The sequence below is a fragment of the Helianthus annuus genome, chromosome 9 (assembly GCF_002127325.2).
Source record: "Helianthus annuus cultivar XRQ/B chromosome 9, HanXRQr2.0-SUNRISE, whole genome shotgun sequence".
Taxonomy (NCBI): Eukaryota; Viridiplantae; Streptophyta; class Magnoliopsida; order Asterales; family Asteraceae; genus Helianthus; species Helianthus annuus.
The window spans coordinates 118,612,746-118,635,430 of NC_035441.2; the positions used below are offsets into that span (position 1 = coordinate 118,612,746).

At 37.4% G+C, this 22,685-nt stretch overlaps 1 protein-coding gene across 13 annotated transcripts; it reads right to left on the reverse strand.

The window, feature by feature from the left end:
* Positions 1-540: 540 nt before the first annotated feature.
* On the reverse strand, positions 541-20,131 carry LOC110878336 (titin homolog). 13 transcript variants are annotated; one of them, XM_022126630.2, is made up of 25 exons: positions 19,980-20,131; positions 18,556-19,119; positions 17,297-18,040; positions 14,963-16,426; positions 13,930-14,406; positions 13,640-13,831; positions 12,310-12,825; positions 11,974-12,210; positions 10,720-11,943; positions 10,025-10,456; positions 9,260-9,925; positions 8,282-9,118; positions 7,149-7,661; positions 6,495-7,046; positions 6,226-6,345; positions 6,012-6,146; positions 5,472-5,933; positions 5,016-5,240; positions 4,547-4,897; positions 4,317-4,463; positions 3,150-3,407; positions 2,946-3,059; positions 1,815-2,873; positions 1,542-1,736; positions 541-1,348 (listed from the first exon to the last, which is right to left on the reverse strand). In XM_022126630.2, exons 1-25 carry the CDS (start codon positions 20,019-20,021, stop codon positions 755-757), a joined length of 12,120 nt encoding a protein of 4,039 aa, XP_021982322.1. In that variant the 5' UTR covers positions 20,022-20,131; the 3' UTR covers positions 541-754. The 13 variants fall into 13 exon arrangements, with proteins under 13 accessions (XP_021982322.1, XP_035833419.1, XP_035833418.1 ...); XM_035977526.1 differs by having other exon boundaries at positions 10,720-11,223; positions 11,470-12,210; XM_035977525.1 differs by having other exon boundaries at positions 1,815-2,870; positions 4,556-4,897; positions 10,720-12,210.
* Between the last annotated feature and the right edge of the window lie 2,554 nt (positions 20,132-22,685).

Consider the following 22,685-nt stretch of genomic DNA (forward strand, 5'->3'; position numbering starts at 1 on the left):
ATACGCGACGCAGGTAACAATCACCGACCTCCATTTTTTATGTTACCTACATAATACATACACAACGTATAGGAAACAAACTGATAAGTACCAAATATGTGTTTCCCATAAACTGTGAGTCGATGTGAAGAAGATGATCACTTAACCTATGAGACACTCCGAAAGATTTATAAGAAACTGGCTACTCCTTTAATTTTGGTTAAACTTATTATTTGGATAAATACTTTTTGATATATTTTGTTGATCTGAGGTTTAAGTTTTAAATGTAGAGTTATATCAAAAAGTATTAGCGACAATTGTAATAGTGACACGTCATTCCCGGGGTTGGGGAGTTATATTATAATTGTTATTATTAGTTTACTGTATAAGTTTCTTTTTGTTATAGATTTTTTTAACCTCATTTGATTTTGATTGTTGCCTATCATGTTTCAAATGTTTATATTTAATTATATGATAGTATTTATATTAATTTAAACGATAATCTTATTGAGTGTTCATTGCATGGAGTGGGAGCTTTATGTTCTTATTGAGATGGTTTCGTTGTTCAAACTGGTTCAGTACATAAACTCATAAAGAAAACTTATTTAACATAATAATAAATAGATGTTTTACATTTCACTCAAGCACACAATGCATATATGCAAAATAATACCGCATCGAGCTTTTGCTCGCATTTCTCCTCAAGTGTCTGATTCCTGTTGAACCATTGTTCACATTTTTATTCCTTCGGAGACTTACACCATGATCTAACTTGCTAACCGGTCACTTGATTTTTCGCTTTTGGTGATGTTGATTTTGTAGGAGAAGACTTGCCAGTTATCGCTTTCTTCACCTTGGCGATTGAATGTTTAACCTTTGAACCAACACCTGATAATATATTATGAGATTTCTTATGAGCCTTGACTTCCATGTCTTGTGATGCTTCTACCATAACCGGTGCATCAGAGCATGAACCCGTTTTTTCATCTTCTTCATGATCCTCCTCTTCTTCGTCTTCTTCATCCGTTTTTACTCCACTTTCTTCTTTCTCTACTGACTCAGACTTCTCTTTTTGATCTACGGAAACTGTTGTATTGACTTTTAAATTTCCTGCTTCGGGAACCAATGACTTTGCGACTGGCTCCGCTTGCTCATCTGATGTATCCATTTTCTCAGTCAAGATCTTGACCTCGGTGCTCTCTTTTGGTGATTGCTTATCTACAGTGCAAGCTGGAACTTCACGGTTTTGTACTTCTGGATGAGTTTGACTTATGTTTATAAGGTCATCTGGGACATATTTCTGAGAAATCGTCAAGTCCTCTGCAGCTGCAGTATCAAGAGTCTCTGATGCATCGAGTTTCAATGGTTCCTGCAAAAGATTACAGTGTATTAGTTGTGGAAATGCTCATTCATCTAACTTTTTGTAATAATGTCTTTTTGCCTGAATCAGTTTTCCATCATTTTTTAATACCCTATTTTTATTTATTTTTTATTTTTGCATTTTTACATTTTTTTTCTTCGCGTTATGTGATACAATATTCACTTGATGATGATGATGTTACCTGCTTTATTCCAGAACCCTCTTCTATGGATTTGCTTTGGTCACATGCTGACTCGAGATGCTTATCGTCTTTTAGAAGTCCTGCCTCATGCACTTCAAGCGTCTTATAGTTAGTGTCGTCAGCTGTTGCATCGATGACGGATGGAACCTCAAGGTCCACACTTCCAACTTCAAGTTCCCTTGTTGAAGTTTTCACCTGTTTGAAGAGAACGGAATGATTTCATAATAAGCTAAACAAAAAGTGGAACTGAATATGTGGAAGAAAAGTGCATACATCTTCAACTGGAATCACATCCTTTATGCTTTCATCTGCTTCTTTTTTCTTATCTTTTTGATTCACTTGGTTTGTGTCGAAATGCCGTGGTTCAATTTCTGAGCATTCTACATTGCTCACAACATCAGCAGTTTTAACTTCGGTTTCATGATCAAGATCCTTCTCATGCTTTTGAACATCTGTGACATCTTTCTCTACTGATGGTAGAACCTCCGGATCTTCAGTAATCTTGTCTTCAGGTTTTGCTAGTAGCATCTCGGGGGAAGCTTCTGGAAGGTTGTCTGTCAAAATTGCAGGAGCATTTATACACTCAGGGACTATTTTAGCCGCTTCAGTTGCAATTTCAGAACTTAATATTGAATCATAAGTGGGTTTTTCTGAGTCATCTGTATGCGGCTCGTCTAGTGTTTCTTTCTCCTTTTCTGTCACCGTATCCTCCGACTTTTTGAATTCAGAAGCAACAATTTCACTGTCTTCATTTGATTTTTTAATTTCAGTGATTGTTTCATCCGTTACACTGAGGTTCTCAGCTGTAAACTTCGCATCTTTTGTATCTTCAACCGAATCTTTTGTTCCAAGAAGTTCATCGGTCCTTGAACTTGACCTTTCAGATATCGGTTTGTCATCCTTTTCTTCCAATATCTCTCTGTCTGCTAACTGAGAAGTGAGTGCAATCTGTTCTTCAATAGTTTCTCGTGTCTTGCAGGACACGTCTTCTTCTAGTTTCATGGTATCTCGGCCATTCGAGGGAGTATCAGTAGATTCTATTTCTGGTAAGTTAACTTGACGTTCTGAAGCCTTGGAATCTTCTAGAACTGGAGCTATTTTTTCTTCTGATGCTTCATCTACGATGTCATCTTTTACTTCTCCAATGACTGTGATAGTCTGCTGAGGATCCTCACGTATTTCCGCTTTTGACTTTTCTGTGACAGAAGATGCTTTTGACAAACAACTGAGATCTTCTGCAGCCTGTGTATTCTCTACTTCTATTTGGCTTTCTGCTTTTACTTCTGTTACTTCAATGTTTCCAACTGGTATTGGCTTTGAGTATTCTATCTGCTAAATTAATTTTCATCTTAGAATTATATTAAAAAATAAAAAAATTTAAAATATAGTTTTCTTCTTACTGACCTCATTTGCCAACTCCTTTTGAACTGGTGTTGGTGTACTATCGAGTTCTGTATCTGAAACCTGTTTTTCAATTTCATTTCTTTCCTTTTCTTTTTCCGTCTCCACAGCAACCTCCTTGATTCATATAACATTGGTATGTAAACACAACTTTTCTATTATTTTGTAAACAAGAAACTCTTATCACCTAGTGTTATTTTTACGTACCTCGTCAGTCAAGATGATATTCTTTGTTGTCTCATGCAGATTTTCTATGCCTTTAGTCTCAATTTCAGGTGCAAGTCTATCATCCTCTTCTGTATCTTTTGCGCTCGTATGCTCCAACTTCGATTCTGAAGTCTGATCGTTTGTTATGTTTTCAGATGTGATGTCTGATTGTTCTAGTTGAGGTTTTGTTTCAATAGTAACTTGTTCTTCTATCACGGGTTCATATGTGGGTTCGAGTTCTCCATGTATTTCGCGATTCTATTTTGCAAAAAAAGAACACAGAGAGATGGGATGGCACTAAATTAGAAACGATAATCTTGTTGATAGCTAGAGTGAACATTCGTACAAGAAAAGATGTTCTTTTAATTTTCTAAACAACAATGCTATTATACACATGGTTTATGTGTCCTCATGCTTGTTAAGTTAGAATTCTTTACAAGAAAATACCACATTGGATGTAATATTTTCATAACTTTGTATCTATGTAGCACGGGGACTCCATTTATGTGGCCGTACCCGTCTCGGGTACTTGTCGGGGACGGAAACACCATGGGTACTCGCCGGGGACGTTTCCTAGACGTTTCCAATGTCCGAGACGTATCTGGTAGAAGTATCTAGCCCGTTTCCATTTATTTTTAGGGTTTTTACCCTTTCAAATTCCACAACTGGCCATTAAATAAATAGACCTATCATATTCGGCTTCTCCAATCTCTAAACTCTCAGGTCTCATCATCTCTAATTCTCTATCGATTGCCGATCACTAGATGAACCGGAATTTGAAAATGATTTAATTATTGATAATTAATTACATTTGGAAGATGTAGTATTTTTGGAATTTATTTAACGTATTTTTTATTTTTTTATATTTTTTTATTGCCGTACCCGTATCTTGAAATTTTGAGTTTTGCCGTTCCCCGTTCCCGTATCGTCCCCGTACCCGTTCCAGCTTTGTATTTGTGATATAAGAAGAAATAATTGAAAAGGAAGAATGTGATTTTGATGATACTGTGCGGTCATTATCTCTTTACCTCGCTAAACTTATGGAGCCAATTCTACGTGTGTTCTCATGGTAAAAGTTAAATCGCTAATTTGTGAGTATTCTTCCGGTTTTTATTAAACTGGATTCTATCTAAATTTAAAAGTAGGGGTAGTAAATTGTTTTCTGACCTCTTTAGTTGAGGCATTTTCTTCTTGATCAGTTATATCATTTGTAACTTTCGACACGCAACTGATATCTTCTTTACCCTGTAAATCTTTTTGTCCTATTTGGGCATCTACATTCACTTCTGTCACCTCAGGGTTTTCAACAGATATCTGCTTCAAAAATTTTCATGTTAATACCAGCTATAGACATGAAGCGAATATTATTTAATATATTTTTTTTCATCCAAACCGACCTCATGTACCGTTTCCTTTTGATTTTGTGCTGAAGTTCCAAGTGAACTGGAGGGCGGGATATCTTCTTTTGGTTCCACTGCTATTGTTTCATTTGACACAGTTAATATTTCCTTTGGTACTTCATCTTGACTGTCATTTTGCTCTTCAACGGGTTCATGCTTTAGTGTTGAGATATCAGTTTCCTTTGTCATTACATCTGGAAAGCACTTCTCTTCTTTGGTAATATTTTCGTTTATATGCTCTGTACTGTCAGGGGATGAATCTTCATCTTTTGTGATCTTGTCTTCAGTTACACATGCCTCGGTCTCCTCAACATTTTGTTCCTTAGTTTGTTCAAGCTCCTTTGACACCTGGTTGTTAACATATTTTTTTCAGTACGCTAATATTTCAATCTATCAAAAAAAAAAAAAAAAAAAAAAAAAACAAAGAAGGGAAGTCCACTTAAATTGGGTTGTCTTTCCAACATACTTTTTCAGTCAAGACGGTCTCGTCTGTCATCTCAGTTCTATCTTCTGTTCTGTCAGCTTGGTTTTCTGCTTCTAGTTCGGTTTCTATTTCCTTGTTCTCTGCATATGGTTCTTCTTCTTTAATACTTCCTTCAGTGGTTTCGGAACAAGAGTTTACAGGTTTGTTGACACCTTCCTCAGGCTGTTCTATTTTGTCCTTTGCAACATCATCACACTGCTCACTTGCCTATATGAAAATTGTATGTTTAGTATATAAGAAGAAATCATTGAAAAGGAAGAATGTGATTTTGATGATACTGTGCAATCATCATCTCTTTACCTCGCTAAACTTGTGGAGCCAATTCTACGTGTGTTCTCATGGTAAAATTTAAATCGCTAACTTGTGAGTATTCTTCGGTTTTTATTAAACTGGATTCTATCTAAATTTAAAAGTAGGGGTAGTAAATTGTTTTCTGACCTCTTTAGTTGAGGCATTTTCTTCTATGATCAAGTCACTACTCTTTGCTTCGTCACTCTCGGTGGGTGCTTTCGTGACATTTTCTTCTTCTTTATCTAGTGCACTTGAAATTTCATTAGTTTTGGTGTCCTGTTCTAAGACAATGCATTCTTCCTTCACTTTTGAGTCTTCTGAATCAGCAACTACTTCGGGGATTTGTACATCACAGTCAGATTCAAGAGCTCGTGTGGCTAACTTCTCACTTTCTGAAGGATAAGCAGTAGAGTCTGTGTTTGACAAGTCAACTGACTCTAGTGTTGCACCGTCTTCTAGAGAGGGACTTTTTTCTTCCTTTGGTTCTTGATCAGTTATATCAGTTGTCACTTTCGACACGCAACTGATATCTTCTTTACCCTGTAAATCTTTTTGTCCTATTTGGGCATCTACATTCACTTCTGTCACCTCAGGATTTTCAACAGATATCTGCTTCCAAAATTTTCATGTTAAAACCTATAGACATGAAGCGAATATTATTTAATATTTTTTTTCATCCAAACCGACCTCATGTACCGTTTCCTTTTGATTTTGTGCTGATTTCTCCTCGAGTTCTGGGGAATAAGTATCTTCCTCAACAATCTGTTCTTTGAAGTCGCTTACTTCCTTTTCTTTTTCTATCTCCAAAGGCACCTGTTCAATCTGAATAAAGCTTATGTAAGCAAGCCTTTTGGGTGACTCGAAAAATAAAAAAAGTCAACCGATATAGCTTCCTACTCACCTCTTTAGTCAAGATGACATCCTTTTCCGTCTTAATGCAGTCTTCGGCGCTGTTAAGTTGATTTTCAGTGGTACTGTATGAGTTCTCGGGTTGCTGTGTTGATCCATGTGTTTCAAGATTCTGTTTTGCATAAAGAAATGGAAGGAGTGAGCTAAATAACAAATAGTGAAGCTAACATGTAGATAGGAAAAGAGCATATATGTTGAGGAAGATGTGCTTTATGCTATGCGAACGCAAAATGGAAAAAAAAAAAAAGTTTTCTGCCTGACCTCATAACTTGAAATCTCTTTTGTTGCTACCCTGTTTTCTTCATTCGCATACGTTTCCGTTTCTGAAACAAGGCACTCTTCTTCCATCTTTAAATCTTCTGATTTGGGCATTACATCTGGAATATGCACTTCAGAGACAGATTCAAGATCTTCTAGTGGCAAGCTTTCACTTACTGTTTTCGCCTTATCCGAATTGGAGGTATCTTCTGCTGAAGTTCCTAGTGAACTGGAGGGCGTGATATCTTCTTTTGGTTCCACTGCTATTGTTTCATTTGACACAGTTAATATTTCCTTTGATACTTCATCTTGACTGTCATTTTGCTCTTCAACGGGTTCGTGCTTTAGTGTTGAGATATCGATTTCCTTTGTCATTACATCTGGAAAGCACTTCTCTTCTTTGGTAATATTTTCGTTTATATGGTCTGTACGGTCATGCGATGAATCTTCATCTTTTGTGATCTTGTCTTCGGTCTTTTCACTTATGGTTTCAGTTACACATGCCTCGGTCTCCTCAACATTTTGTTCCTTAGTTTGTTCAAGCTCCTTTGACACCTGGTTGTTAACATATTTTTTCAGTACGCTAATATTTCAATCTATCAAAAAAAAAAAAAATATATATCATGAATGATAAGGTTATTATAGTTTTTTTCTGACCTCGTCACTTGAATTGTTTTCCGTTATACTTTCCTTTTCTTCATCTAAGTGTGTTTCTGTTTCTGAAGTAAGGCACTCGTTTTTCAGCACCGTCTCTTCTGATCCGGGCACCAATTCAGGGATTTGTACTTCAGAGACAGTTTCAAGATTTTCTATTGGAAAACTTTCAACTTCTGCCTTTTCGTTTTCTAAATTCGAAGCGTCTTCTGTTGAAGTTTCTAATGAAATGGAGGGTGTGATATCTTCTTTAAGCTCTGCTTCTGTTGTTTCATGTAAATCAGTGACCTTTTCTTTGGATACCTCATCTTGACCACTATGCTCTTCTAGGTGTTCATGCTCTAATGTGCGTCTTTCTTCTTTAGTATCATCATTTGTATCCTCCACGCTTTCATGAGATAAATCTCGGTCTTCTTTCTTGATCTCATCTTCTAGATTATCGTTTATGCTTTTAGTCGGACATGGGAGGGTCTCCTCAACGTTTTGTTCATTAGGTTGTCCAAGCTCCAATGATATCTGTAATATATGTTATCTAGTATAATTAGATATACATTTACTATAAGAATCAGCTAGTAAAATGCATGTGAGATTCTTAATATGGCATCATGGTTTAAGCATCAAACTAGAAATCATCATCGTCATACTCAGTAAATCCCACCAATAGCAAAGCTAAGGTAGGGTCTGAGAAGGGTAGATGTAGACAGCCTTACCTCTACCCCGTAGGAATAGAGAGGCTGCTTCTAGTGAGACCCCCGGCTCGATTGTAGTTTTGTATCAAGCCTTGGACCTAAGACACATAACACTCAAACAATCGGGACAGAGACTAATTGGTACATGTAGCCCCGTGTCTTTCAGCTATCAACGTCACCACATGATGCATGATTAACCATCAGCCGCTTTTAACGTTATTTCCACGAAATTAGTAAAATAACGTTAAAGTTAGTATCATTTCACTTTTACCCCCGAGTGCCCACACATATATACATTACATGTGCACACCGCAAGCGGGGCATAAGCATCAAACTAGAAAGAATACGCAAATAAATAGCAACAACAAAATGCAAGTCTAGATGAAATGACGTATACGTAAAGCCTTCTAGAGTAGTTAGAGATTACATAGAATTAACATGAATTACCTCTTCAGCATCAACTGATTTGTCCTCTGCTTCTTCTATGAGGATCTCTTTTGGCAATGCACTCACACCTGACCCCTCCTCGACATGTGCCACTGCGGTAATATCTTGATCAAGCGTTGTTTCTTTTACGTCATCATTAGATGCATTCTGTGAGCTTGTAACCTCAACCTCACCAACTTCGATTTCGGATGTTTTGATCTCGTCTTCCTTTTCCAGTTTTTCTTCTTTGCTCAGTATTTCGTTCTCATTCAGTGTTGTACTGAAACTGTTGGATTGTTTTACCTCTTCTTCAGATTCAACAATTTCTGACTTTGTTGTCTCACATGCTACCTCAACCAAAGGGATTTCAGGCTTCTCTGTTTGACCTTTATCTTGCTCTATGGTCTCTTCGTCATCATTTTCTTCATGACTTGCAGTAGTTTTTTCCACATGTTCTGTTTGTGTCGAGCCGGAAACATCAGTGGCAATGACATCCAACACTCCTTGTTGCTCTTTATTTTCTTTTGTTTCATCACTAGATTTGGTTTCTTCAGTATCTTCTTCTGTAGTTTTGACATCAAAACTGTCAGAAGGTTGTCTCTCTTCAGATTCAGTCTTTGTTAAATCACTCTCTTCACAAACTTCCTTGACAAAGGGGTTATCCGGATTTTCCTTTCGTTCACCATCAGGTTCAATAGCATTTTCTTCTTTCTTTGTAGGCTCTACATGAGATTCAGTTTGTGTTGAGATACAAACATCTTTTTCTTCGGTTGTTTCAACACTTGGTTTGATCTCATCATTATATTCCTCCGCCTTTTGTTCTCTTTCAACGTTTTCTTCGTCACACTGCTCAGTTTTCTGTATGAAAAAGTAGTTTAATCATATAGTAGTTTAATTCATAGGCTTAAAGTTTGTGAAAACACCATAAAACCAGACCAAAGATTTGTTAAGAAAGAAATTTTGAATAGTTGGGAGCTACTTAGGACGAACATGAATTACCTCTTGAAAAATAACCGATTTATCCCCTTCTTCTGCTTTGCCGATGGCCTCTTTTGTGATTGTGCTTAGACTTTGCTCCTCCTCAAAATAGGCCATTGTGGTAGCATGTTCACCCGTATTTGTTTCTTTAATATCCTCTTGTTTCTTTTCGAGATTTTCTTCTGTGCTCACCGTTTCATTCTTATCATTCTCAATAGCCGTTTCATCCTTCTTCTCGTCCTTTTCAATAGCTTCTTCATCATCTTCTATATGTGTTGAGCTGCTGGTGGAAATGACATGCTCGGCATCGTTTGTTTCTGTATCTTTTGTTTCAACACTAGATTTGATTTCTCTAGTATCTTCCTCTACCCTTTCTCCGCTTTCAGTAAAGTCGCCTTCGTTACCTTCATTGTGGTAGTTCTTTTCTTTCAGCTCTTCTTTTTCTTCAGATTCTTCATTCTGTGAGCTTGTAATGTTGTTCCCACCTTGGCTTTCTGCTGACGTGTTGACCTCTTGATCCTTTTCTTGTTCATCTTCTTTGAAAGTTGTTATCTCCTTCTCGTTTATCTTCACATTGGAATCGTCCGAAAGTTTCAATCCTTCTTGAAGTTCAGTCTTTTCTGAGCTCGTCTCTTCACATACCTCCTTGACAGACTCTTGCTTGATTTCTGTTGTCAGTTCTGTTTTCTGCATCCAATTCAGTGTCAATTTATGTTAAATAAAGCTCAAAATAAATGCATGAAAAAAAAATTAAAGAAGGGTATGGACAATGTATTTTTTTCTGACCTCATCACTTGAAATTTCTTCTGTTATAGTACTCTTTTCTTCATCTAAGTGTGTTTCCGTTTCTGAAATAAAGCACTCGTCTTTCAGCACCGACTCTTCTGTATTGGTTACCAATTCAGGGATTTGTACTTCAGAGATAGTTTTTGAAGTGTCATCCGTTGAAGTTTTTATGGAAATGGAGGGTGTATCTTCTTGAGGCTCTACTTCTTTTGTTTCATTTAAACCGGTGACCTTTTCTTTGGATACTTCATCTTGGGAACTATGCTCTTCTACGGGTTCATGCTCTAATGTGCCTTTATCTTCGTCAGCAGCATTATCATGTGTATCCTCTTTCTTGATCTCATCTTCTTGATTATCACTTATGCTTTTAGTCAGACATGGGACGGTCTCCTCAGCATTTTGTTCATTAGGTTGTTCAAGCTCCAATGATACCTAGTTAACATGTTTATCAAGTTTATTTAGGTGTATATTCACTATAAGAATCAACAAATTAAACTGAATATGAGGTTCTATATATGGTATTATGGTTTAAGCATCGAACTAGTAAGAATCAACATATAAAAAACAACATATTTCACATACTAGTTTTTTTGTGTCTTTTATGATTAACGCATTGCAAGTTTATTTTGAAAAAGATGTACAAGTAAAGCCTTTTAGAATATATATAGAGATAACCTAGAATTAACGTGAATTACCTCTTCAGCATCAATTGATTTGTCCTTGTCCTCTGTTTCTTCTACGAGGATCCCTTTAGGCAATGCACTCACACTTTGCCCCTCCTCAACATGTGCCACAGTGGTATTATGCTGATCAATTGTTGTTTCTTTTACGTCCTCACCGGATGCATTCTGTGAGCTAATAAGCTCAACACCACCACCTTTGACTTCTTCTGATGTTTTGATCTCGTCTTCCTTTTCCTGTTTTTCTTCTTTGCTCAGTGTTTCATTCTCATTCAGTGTCGTACTTAAAATGTCAGTTTGTTTTACCCCTTCTTCAGATTCAACAATTTCTGACTTTGTTGTCTCACATGCTACCTCAACCAAAGGGCTTTCAGGCTTCTCTGTGGTCTCTATATCATTGTTTTCTTCACTTGCTGTACTTTTTTCAATAGTTTCTGTTTGTGTTGAGCTGCTAACATCAGAGGTAATGACATTCAACACCCCTTGTTGCTGAATATCTTCTTTTGTTTCATCACTAGATTTTGTTTCTTCAGTATCCTCATATACACTCTCTCTTGTTTTGACTTCAAAACTGTCGGAAATCTGTCTCCCTTCAGATTCATTCTCTTCACATACTTCTTTGACAACGGCATCATCCGACTTTTCCTTTTGATCACCATCATGTTCAATAGCATTTTCTTCATTCTTTGTAGGCTCTTCTTGAGATTCATTTTGTGTTGAGATACAAACATCCTTTTCTTCGTTTGTGGTAGCATGTTCGCCCATCTTTGTTTCTTCAGTATCCTCATATACACTCTCTCTTGTTTTGACTTCAAAACTGTCAGAAATCTGTCTCCCTTCAGATTCATTCTCTTCACATACTTCTTTGACAACGGCATTATCCGACTTTTCCTTTTGATCACCATCAGGTTCAATAGCATTTTCTTCATTCTTTGTAGGCTCTTCTTGAGATTCATTTTGTGTTGAGATACAAACATCCTTTTCTTCATTTGTGGTAGCATTTTCGCCCATCTTTGTTTCTTCTACATCCTCTTGTTTCTTTTCGAGATTTTCCTCTCTGCTCACTGCTTCATACTCTTCGTGTTCTATAGCCTTTTCACCATTCTTTTCTTCATTTTCTATTGTTTCTTCACGGGTTTCTATTTGTGTTGAGCCGCAAACATTTGTGGCAGTGACATGCTCTGTATTTTCTTCAATATCTTCACCTACATCTTCTCCACTTTTAATGAAGTCGCCTTCATTGTGGATATTCTTTTCTTTCAAGTCTTCTTTTTCTTCAGACACTTCAATCTGTGAGCTTGTAAGGTTGTCCTCACTTCGGCTTTCCGTAGATATCTTGACCTCCTTTTCTTCATTGTCTATGAAAGTTATTTCTTTCTCGTTTATCTTCATACCGGAACTATCAGAATGTTTTATTTCTTCTTCAAGTTCAGCTTTTTCTGAGCTAGCCTCTTCACATACCTCCTTGACAGTCTCTTGCTTGATTTCTGTTGTCTGTTGTGTTTTCTGCATCCAAATAGTGTCAAAGTCTGTTAAATAAGGCTCAAAATAAATGCAAGAAAAAAGATATTATCAACTGTAAAGACACTGTATTTTTTTGCTGACCTCATCACTTGAAATTTCTTCTGTTACAGTCCCTTTTTCTTCATCTAACTGTGTTTCAGTTTCTGTGATAATGCATTTTTCTTTCAGCGTTGGCTCTTCTAATTCGGGCACCGATTCAGGGATTTGTACTTCAGAGACAGTCTTAAGATCTTCTATCGGCAAATTTTCACTTTCTGCCTTTTCCTTCTCTGTATTTGGAGTGTCTTCTGTTGAAGTTTCTAATGAAGTGGAGGGTGTGATTTCTTCTTTAGGCTCTACTTCTGATGTTTCATTTAAATCGGTGACCTTTTCTTTTGATACTTCATCTTGACCACTATGCACTTCAACGGGTTCTTGCTCCACTGTGCATTTTTCTTCTTTAGTAGTATCATCATTTGTATCCTTAACAGTTTCATGCGATAATTCTTTGTCCTCTTTCTTGATCTCGTCTTCAGGATTTTCAGTTACGCTTTTACTGAGGTGTGAGTGGGCCTCCTCAACATTTTGTTCACTAGGTTGTGCAAGCTCCAATGGTATCTAGTTAACATGTTTTTTAAGTATACACAGATTAGATATATACTTACTATACGAATCAGCAAATAAATGGTGTACGAGGTTCATAATTTGGTATTGTAGTTTAAGCATTGAACTAGTATAAGAATTAACAAATAAAAAGCAACAACATATTTTATGCTTAAAGGGCATGCTTTATACGGTTGTTTGAGAATAGAGTAAATTACGTTTTTGGCCCCTGTGGTTATATCACTTTTACTATATTAGCCCAAAATAAGAATTTTTAACATATCTGCCCCTATGGTCTCTATAACTAACCATTTTGGCCCCTAAGTCTAGAGATCATGGGGGCCAAAATGGTTAGTTATAGAGACCAAGGGGGCTAAAATTATTAGACTTAGAGGCCAAAATGGTTAGTTATAGAGACCATGGGGGCAGATATGTTAAAAATTCTTATTTTGGGCTAATATAGTACAAGTGATATAACCATAGGGGCCAAAAACGTAATTTACTCTTGAGAAAATAAAATCTTGATAGAAAACTTGAAGTGTCTCCCATCTCAAATGCATAGTTATACTTGAAGCAAGTTTTGTTTATTTGAAGGTACTCCTCTTAGGTGCGACCTATAGACGGTGTATAAATCTTGTTTAAAGCCCTTAAAGGTCATACCTTGTACTGTTGTTTGAGATTTTCTGACTACTAACTTTAACAGTTTACACACTTTTTAGTTCTCATATACCAACTTTTTTTGCGTCTCTTATGATTAACGCATTGCAAGTTTTAGTTGAAATGATGTGCAAGTAAAATTTTTATAATAGTTAGAGATTACTTAAATTACCTCTTCAGGAACAATTGATTTGTCCTCTGCTTCTTCTATGAGTATCTCTTTAGGTGTTGCACTCACACCCTGCCCCTCTTCGACAAATGTAACAGTGGTGTCATGTTGACCAATCATTGTTTCTTGTATTTCCTCATCGGATGCATTCTGTGAGCTTGTAACAGCATCCCCACCACTTTGGACTTCTGTTTTCTGCATTCAGTTAGGGTCGAATTGTGTTAAAAATAAAATCAATATAAATGCAAGAAAAAGGTATTATGGATAGTAAGGGCGCTGTATTTCTTTCTTACCTCAGCACTTGAAATTTCCTTCGTTACGGTTCCCTTTTCTTCATCTACGTGTGTTTCCGTTGTTTCTTTCAACACTGGCTCCTCTGATTTGGGCACCAACTCAGGGATTTGTTCTTCAGAGACAATTTCAAGATCTTCTGTTGGCAATTTTTCACCTTCTGCCTTTTCTTTCTCAGAATTTGAAGTGGCTTCTGTTGAGGCTGATAATGCAGTGGAGGGTATGATCTCTTCTTTAGGCTCTACTTCTTTCGTTTCATTTAAATCGGTGACCTTTTCTGTTGATACTTTATCTTGATCTGTATGCTCTTTAACATGTTCTTGCTCTAATGTGCACTTTTCTTCTTTAGTAGTATGATCATTTGTATCCTCCACACTTTCATGAGATAAATCTTTGTCCTCTTTCTTGATCTCATCTTCTGGATTTTCACTTATGGTTGGGAGGGTCTCCTCAACATTTTGTTCATTAGGCTGTCCAAGCTGCAATGATATATAGTTAACATGTTTATCAAGTATAATTAGATAAATATTTACTATGTATGTATATATACACACAGGGTAGGGATCATGTACATTAATCCAGAAGTGTGAGAAGTGTATTATAACACTATATATAACACTATATAACACCATATAAACACCGTATAACACCATATAACACTATGTAACACTATATAACACTATATAACAAATATAACACTATACATCTATCATAGACATGCTATCAGACAAAATATAGTGTTATATTTGTTATATAGTGTTATATAGTGTTACATAGTGTTATATGGTGTTATACGGTGTTTATATGGTGTTATATAGTGTTATATGTAGTGTTATAATACACTTCTCACACTTCTGGATTAATGTACATGATCCTCTATCTATACACACATATATATAGTTTGATATGTATTTACTATATATATGTGTCTTTGTATACACATATATTTCACACATCAACTTTCTTGCATCGCTTATGATCAAGGTATTGCAAGTTTTAGTTGAAATGAGATTACTTAGAATTAACATGCATTACCTCTTCAGCGTCAATTGATCTGTCCTCTGCTTCTTCAATGAGGATCTCTTTAGGCTTTGCAATGACACCCTGCCCCTCCTCGACATATGCCGCATTGGTATCGTGTTGGTCAGTTAATGTTTCTTTAATATCATCATTGGATACATTTTGTAAGCTTGTAACATCATCCCCACCACCATGGACTTCTGATGTTTTGATGTCGTCTTCCTTTTCCAAGCTTTCTTCTTTGTCCGGTGTTTCTTTCTCATTTAGTGTCGTACTGGAACCGTCAGAATGTTTAACATCTTCCGGTTCTGCTGTTTTTGAGCTTGTTTCTTCACATACTACCTCAACCAAAGGGCTTTCATGCTTGTCTGTTTGACCGTCATCATTATCTGTGGGAATGACGTTCAACACCCCTTGTTGCTCAATATTTTCTTTTGTTTCATCGCTAGATTTGGTTTCTTCGGTAGTCTCAATTACACTTTCTCTAGTTGTGACAACGGAACTGTCAGAAGGTTTTATCTCTTCTTCGGATTCAGTCTTCTTTAAGTCATTCTCTTCACAAACTTCATTGATAGAGGGGTCATCTGACTTCTCCTTTTGATCACCGTCATTTTGAATAGCACTTTCCTCGTTCTTTGTAGGCTTTTCTTGAGATTCGATTTGTGTTGGGATACAAACATCCTTTTCTTCAGTTGTTTCAACGCTTGGTTTGATTTCTTCGGCATGCTGCTCTTGCTCATTGGATGCATTTTCCGAGCTTGTGACATCATCACCGCCACTTTGGACTTTTTCTGTTACACAGATCTCTTGTTCCTTCTCTTGATCTTCATCTTTTCTCAGTGTTTCATTCTCATTCAGAACCTCTACATCATTCTTTTCTGTAGCTTCTTCTTGGGGTTCTGTTTGTGTTGAGATGCAAACATCAGAAGGAACGGCATTTGTCAACATTTGTTGCTCCGTCGTCTCACTAGATCTGATAACTTCAGTATCTTTCTCTGTACTTTCTTCAGTCGTGACAACTTCACATTCCTCATCTTCATTGTGGTGGTCCTTCTCTTGCAAGTCTTTTTCAATCGTCACGTCTTGTGCACTTGTAACGTCAACCTTACCTTCATGTGTTTCTAACACGTTGACCTCTTGTTCCTTTTCTACATCTTCATTTTCATCTTTTGTTACAGTTTCTGTTGCTGAATCTTTTACCTCCTTTACATATTCGTCCTTCTCTAGACTCGTTTCTTCACATACTTCCTCAATCGAGGGGCTGTCGGACTTTTCTTTAAGACCTTCATCCTTCTGAGTATTCTCTTCTTCATGTTCTGTTTTCTCTACTTGAGACTTTGTTTCTGTCATAATGCAATCATCAGTGGTTATTGCTGGCTTGATTTCTTCGGTTTCTTCCTCTTTCTCAATTTTCTTGACACTCTCCTCAGAATTTTGGTCTATTTCTTCCTTCGCTTCCTTTTCGCACTCCTCATTTGCCTATAAAGAAAAATATATCTTCAGTAAATGGGACCGAATAAAAGAAAACAAACGGAAACATAAATTTAAATTGGCTCAAAGTACGTGATAAAAACTTTGTGGATATTCACTTCATCAATCTTCATCCAGTTGTTAGCAATAGTTATCAGAAACGGTTTCTTTCTCATAATAACAGTTCTCTAAACTTTATTATCTTGTGTGGTAATATTTTAGATAGGCGTATAAAGTGCCTTCCATCTATGCTACATGCATATAATCAAGTTGTATCTCTATTCAAAGATGCACTTATTATGTTCTATAGATGTATTCTTTTTTGTAGTGGCGTCAAAATGGGCGAGTTGGGTAACAAATCAAAGCACGTTGGTCTTTTATACGGGTCAGGTTGACCCAAAACACATACAGTTTTTAAAAGTTATTATCATGTTAAGTATGACTACAAAAACTATATAATGAGAATCTAGTTGTTTACATAAAGCAATTTCAAAAATTGTATGCATTTAAAAATAAAAAAAAAATACACCTTGGGTGACTTTTGACCTATTAAATGGAATTTATAAATATGGCCCAGTTGACCGACCAGAGATGAAACATGTAGGTAATACTATATCCTGTTATTCAAGATTTTCCAACTATTATGGAAACTTCACATATTGTTTTTTACTCTTAAAGACACAGAACTTACCGGTAATTTCACCGTCGTGCCTACGGGCGGGTGGGTTACCGGGTTTTCCCCGGAATTGGTGGTGGACTCGGGTTACTCTCGGAGTACTCCGTTTGTCCAGTGGGTGCCCCGAGAGTACTCGGGATTGAGTTTGTTGGCCGTTCAAAAAAAAAAAGACACAGAACTTACTTAGGTTAGAAATTAATTACCTCTTGAGCATCAAGTGATTTGTCCTCAGTTTCTTCCTTAACGAACTCTCTGGGCTTTTCATTCAGATCTTGCTCTTTGAAATCAATCGTTGTGGTTACATGTTGAACAGTGGTTGTTTCTTCTACATCCACACAGGGTGGTTCCTGTAAGCTTGTAACACCATCAGTACCACCTTGGTCTTTCTCTATTGTGCTGAGAGTTTGGTTCTGAATTGGCGCCACACTGTCGGAAATTTCTACTTCTCCTTCAAGTTCAGCCTTCTTTGGGACATTCTCTTCACACACTTCCTTCTCAATAGCCTTTTCATCATCTGGTTCTTCATTTTTTGTACTTTCTTTGACAAGTGTTGAGACACAAACATCAGCAGCATCTTCCTCTACACTTTCTTTAGCTTCAACAACTTCACGTTCATTATCGTCATTGTGGTGGGTCTTTTCTTGTAAGCCTCCTTCAACCGTCACCTCCTGTGCGCGTGTAACGTCATCCTTATCTTGATCTTTTTCTAATATGTTGACAACTTGCTCCTTTTCTTCATGTTCTGTCGTCTCTACTTGAGGTATTGTTTGTGTTGAGGCGCAAGCATCGGGGGTGATTGCTTGTAATAACCCATTTTGCTCCGTTTTTGCAATTTCTACATCCGGCTTGGTGTCTTCAATCTCTTCATCTTGCTCAATTTTCTTGACACTTTCCTCGTACTTTTGTTCTTCTGTGTCCTTTGATCCAATTTCACTCAGTTCACTTGCCTATATGAAATTATTTATATTAGTTTATGGGTAGAGTGAAAGAAAATCTAAAATAATGTATATGAATAAGCTCAAAGCTTGTAATAACAATATTTGTAGCAGCTTGGATTCATCGTTCTTCATCCAAATATTAGCCACAATTTTTATAAATGGTGTCTTCTTCACAATGCCATTTTCTCTAAGCATTTATCATTTTTGATATTGTCGATCGAAGGTAAAAATGTCATACTCATAGGTAAAAATGGCAAAAGGGACGGTCTGTTGGGTTGGGTTGAGTAACGGGTCAAAGTTGGTAGTTTCAAGTGCTGGTCAAAGTTGGTCATTTTAATCTCTGGTTACCTTTCTTGGCAATTTTTGTTTTATGTTTTTCCTGATATTAAACAAATCCACCCGTTATATATTTTATCCGTTATCAAATATATACAACCCGGATTGACCCATTCCCGCACTCTTATAACACCAACATATCAGCCTTTTGGAATAATTAGAAATTACTTGGGTTAAACATTATTTACCTCTTGTGCATCAACTGATTTGTCATCTGTTTCTTCCTTGACAAACTCTCTAGGCGTTTCATTCAGATCCTGCTCCTTGAAATCAGCCACTACGGCCGCATGTTCTTCTGTTGTTTCTTTTATATCCTCACACACAGCATCTTGTGAGCTTGTAACACCATAACCATCACCTTGGTTCTTCTCCGACACGTTGAAAGCTTCTTTCTTACCCTGCTCGACGCTATCGGTTTCGGACTTCTCGGGGACACTGTTTCCACATACTTCACTCTGAATAGCCTTTTCTCCAATCTTTATGGTTTCTTCTTCAGGTTCTGTCGGTTTTGCAGCCTTGTAACTTTCTGGTGTGTTGCTGTGTTCATCAGCAATGACCATGGTAACTGAGAGTGCTTGGAAAAAAATTCCACTCTCGTCGGTTGGTTTACCGGTACCGGTTTCTAGTGGTGTATATACAGTTGTTGCCACTAGGCTGCTAGTTTCAAGTTGCTTCACTTGGTTTCCAGGAAGTTCGGTTGCTTTTTCTTCGAAACTTTCACTTGTCAATGCATTCTCTTCCCTTTCACCTTTCTGCAGGTATTTGCATATCAGAATAAACTATAAACTATGCTGAGAATATTATTAGATTTGCTATAATTGAACTTAAAGAAAGATGTTGTGATAATTAATTGAATTGCATGTATATAAGGTAAATCACATATCCGTGACAACTCGAGGTGGTAATCTTGACCCATTTACTTATGAATGGGTCGATTCGGGTTAGGTTCTGCCTCTTACCGATTTAACAGGTAAAAATAATAACAGGTCAAACATGTTCAGAGTGATGGAAGTGTATTTAATAATACTTAAAACCTGGTATATCTTTTTATATAAAAAATTAGTTTGGTATTGAAGATAAAATTTTCTAATCATACCAACTTTAAAAAACTTAACAAAAAGCGTTCGGACCCCTGTCGATCACCACGAAAATTCACCAGTTTCGACCCTAACCGTTTTTGGCAGGTTACCAACACTTCCCCCTGAGAGTAATATCTTTTCGGATTGAACTGCTTCTTGTGATCCCTGTTTTCGACCCTTTAAACCATAAAAAAAGAGTTGTCTAGGCTTGTAGGGTTATGATCACCAACCGGTCGTATTTATGAATAACACACATGGCGATCTTACCACTAAAACAGTTCAAACTAACTCAAATATTTATGATTTTTAAAGATTTCTATGATCATTCTATACAAACGGATGATCGGTTCATACTCATGCAGGATCAGTATATATACAAGATCTCCATGTTACTTTGCTAAGATCTAGACTCCAGTAACCTCAGGTAAATAAAAAAACACAAATAATAGTTCATCATACTGCATAAAAAGCTAAACCATAGATATAACTAAAAGAACACAAAAAGAAAGAAGATAAAAGGTATGATCAGTAACCTTTAAGAGTACAGATTCCTGAATATTAGCTTCAGTTGCCATTGTTGATGCACAGTCAAAAGCTAAATCTCACAGTTAATATATGTGAGATGATGACTGAATTATTTTTGCTTTGAGATGCCTTCAACTTTCAAAACTGCATACTATATATATACACAATTATATAAGTATATTTGAGTATATCTACACCTTAGGGTCCCTTGATTGAACCTATTAGTAAAGTAGGAAGAAGATGACAAAAATGCCACTTGGACAATGCTTTTAGTACATTTTCAGTGTAGGCCTGGTTTCTTATGGTGCTGAATCATATTTCACATGCTTAGCCAGGCTAATACAGAGATTTTAGTCCAAGTTGCTAATAATTCATACTGTTTTGAATAGTAAGCGGAATGTACTTCTTCGGATTCCAAGAGTACAAGTCACCAATGCATGGAGAGTAGTTATGGTTTAATCTACAGTTGCAAAATTAGTGGCTTGGGTTGATCATTTATTAATATGATTCAAATTATATTATCTCATTAATAATCGAGTTTTGGAGCCGGGCAGCCTCTCTATCCTCTGGGATAGATGTAACATTTGCCCCCATCACAGCCTTTCTAGACCCTATCAATAGCTGAGATTATACTTGGTACTTTTGTTTGTATAATAATCGAGTTTTGAAATAAAAAATATTAGGGTAGTATTTGGTATGCTGGAATGAGAGGTGGAATGGAATGGATGATTACGGGGGAATGAAGAAAAGGGTGTTTGGTTGGTCAATGGAATGGAATCACCCATTCCAAAATGCATTCCATTCTCTCAAAATCATTCCTTCCACCCCCATGTTTTTTTTCCATTCCATCCCCTCTTGCACCATTCATCAACAACACCACAATCCACTACCTTCACCATAACCCACCACCACCACCACCACCCACCACTGACGCCATCGCCGCCACCCCCACCACCTCACTCCGACAGCCACCGCCACCGCCGCCGCCGCCACCCACTCGCCACTGTTATCACCCATAGTTGCAACCAACCACCAACGACACTCGCCGCCGCCGCCCACCACCATCGTTGACGCCACCACCATCGTTGACGCCACCACCAACCGTCGCCGCCACCACCAACCGCCACCTCTGCTGCCACCCACCACCAACGGCCACCTTGCCACCACCACCACTCGTCGTCGCCGCCGCACCGCCACTCACTGCCACCACCACCACCCATCGCCGCCGCCGACACCCACCACCACCACCGCCACCTATAACCACCCACAATCACTACCACCGACCACCACCACCACCACCACTCACCGCTGATTTTATTACTCCGTTTTTCTTGCCTACCGAACAATACACAATAATAACTCATTCCATTCACACATGGTAACCAAACAAGATATGGAATGGTAATGATCCATTGCATTCCCTCGTCCATTCCATTACCTCGTCCATTCCATTCCTTCGTCCATTCCATTACACCATACCAAACAGACCCTAGAGGTATTTTTTACTCGTTCGACGTGCTATCGTCGCTCCTAAAAGGTTAATTTTATGGTATATAAGTTCGGTTTGATTGATCATTGCAAAGTAACACATCTTAAACTCTCTTTTTGACATCATGTGGTGTTTATCGTATTTTAAAGCAATTTTGGGTGTGACAGGTTTAGGATCTTCTGATGTGATTTATGAATTTAATCACTAGTAGAACGTGGGCATTTCTGTCATTCTATCGTGATACAAGTTGGCTAAAAGTCGGCATAAGGTTGCTTTCGGTGGTCCAGAGGTGCCATCTTATCGACTAGGAGAATTATCAACTTATTGTGGGTGGTTATGCAGCTATTGATCAGCTTCCTAATTTGTCAAAAGATAACCATAATGATATTTAGGACTTTTAAACACCAATGGAAACCTGTTTTTATATATTTAAACTTATTAATGTAGCATGATTAACAATGTTTGGTTGATTGTATGAACAACACACAACACAGGTACCCAGCCTGCTGTCAAATTTTATATGCAAAATTTAAGATCAGCCCAGGTTGTCGAAGTAGAAGGTTCCAGAAGCAAAACATGCAACATTAATTTGTGGTCTTTTTCACTTATCTATGGTTGTTTACACGCAGAGCGAAAACACAAATAACAAAACTGTAACTCTTTAAGAGAGTTGATAGAGATGAATTAAACTGTTACATCTTACTCTCGTGATGCCGCTAAGATCTAAATTTAGGTCAAATCCGAATTTACCAACTCTTGGATCATCTCCCGTTAACTATTTTCATTTTAATATTAATTGGCAAGCTTCATGTTCAATTTCATTTTAATTGGCAAGGTTCATGTTCATTTTCATTGGCAAGTTCAATGTTGTTTTCATTGGTCTCCAGAATTTAAAGAATACGGGTGGTAGGACATTAATCACTATTAAATATACATATAAAGACGTGGCAGATGCCTTTTCTGAGTCACTAAGACTGTGTTCCAGAGATCTCCAGGGGGAGGGGAGGGGAGGGGAGGGAAAATGGTGTTCCAGAGATCCACTTAACAGGGGGAGGGGAGGGAAAATGGGTTTTTTTTGCCTGAAAATAGTCTTTCCAATTTGGAAAGACATGGAGGGGAGGGGAGGGGAGGGGAGGGGAGGGAAGGGGAGAGATTTTTAACTCGGGAACACAGTGTAAATTCAGAGGTGGGGTGGAAATTAATATGATTTTTTTTCGTATCAGCA

What these genes read in the sequence shown, in the direction of transcription:
- LOC110878336 (XM_022126626.2), bottom strand. Translation starts at nt 20,021, where the DNA reads ATGGCAACTGAAGCTAATATTCAGGAATCTGTACTCTTAAAG. An exon ending in AAGAAATTTCAAGTGATGAG is followed by an intron (nt 9,926 to 10,024) that starts GTCAGAAAAAAA and finishes AATTGGATGCAG; the next exon opens with AAAACAGAACTGACAACAGA. An exon ending in AAAATGCCTCAACTAAAGAG is followed by an intron (nt 5,241 to 5,471) that starts GTCAGAAAACAA and finishes ATTTTCATATAG; the next exon opens with GCAAGTGAGCAGTGTGATGA.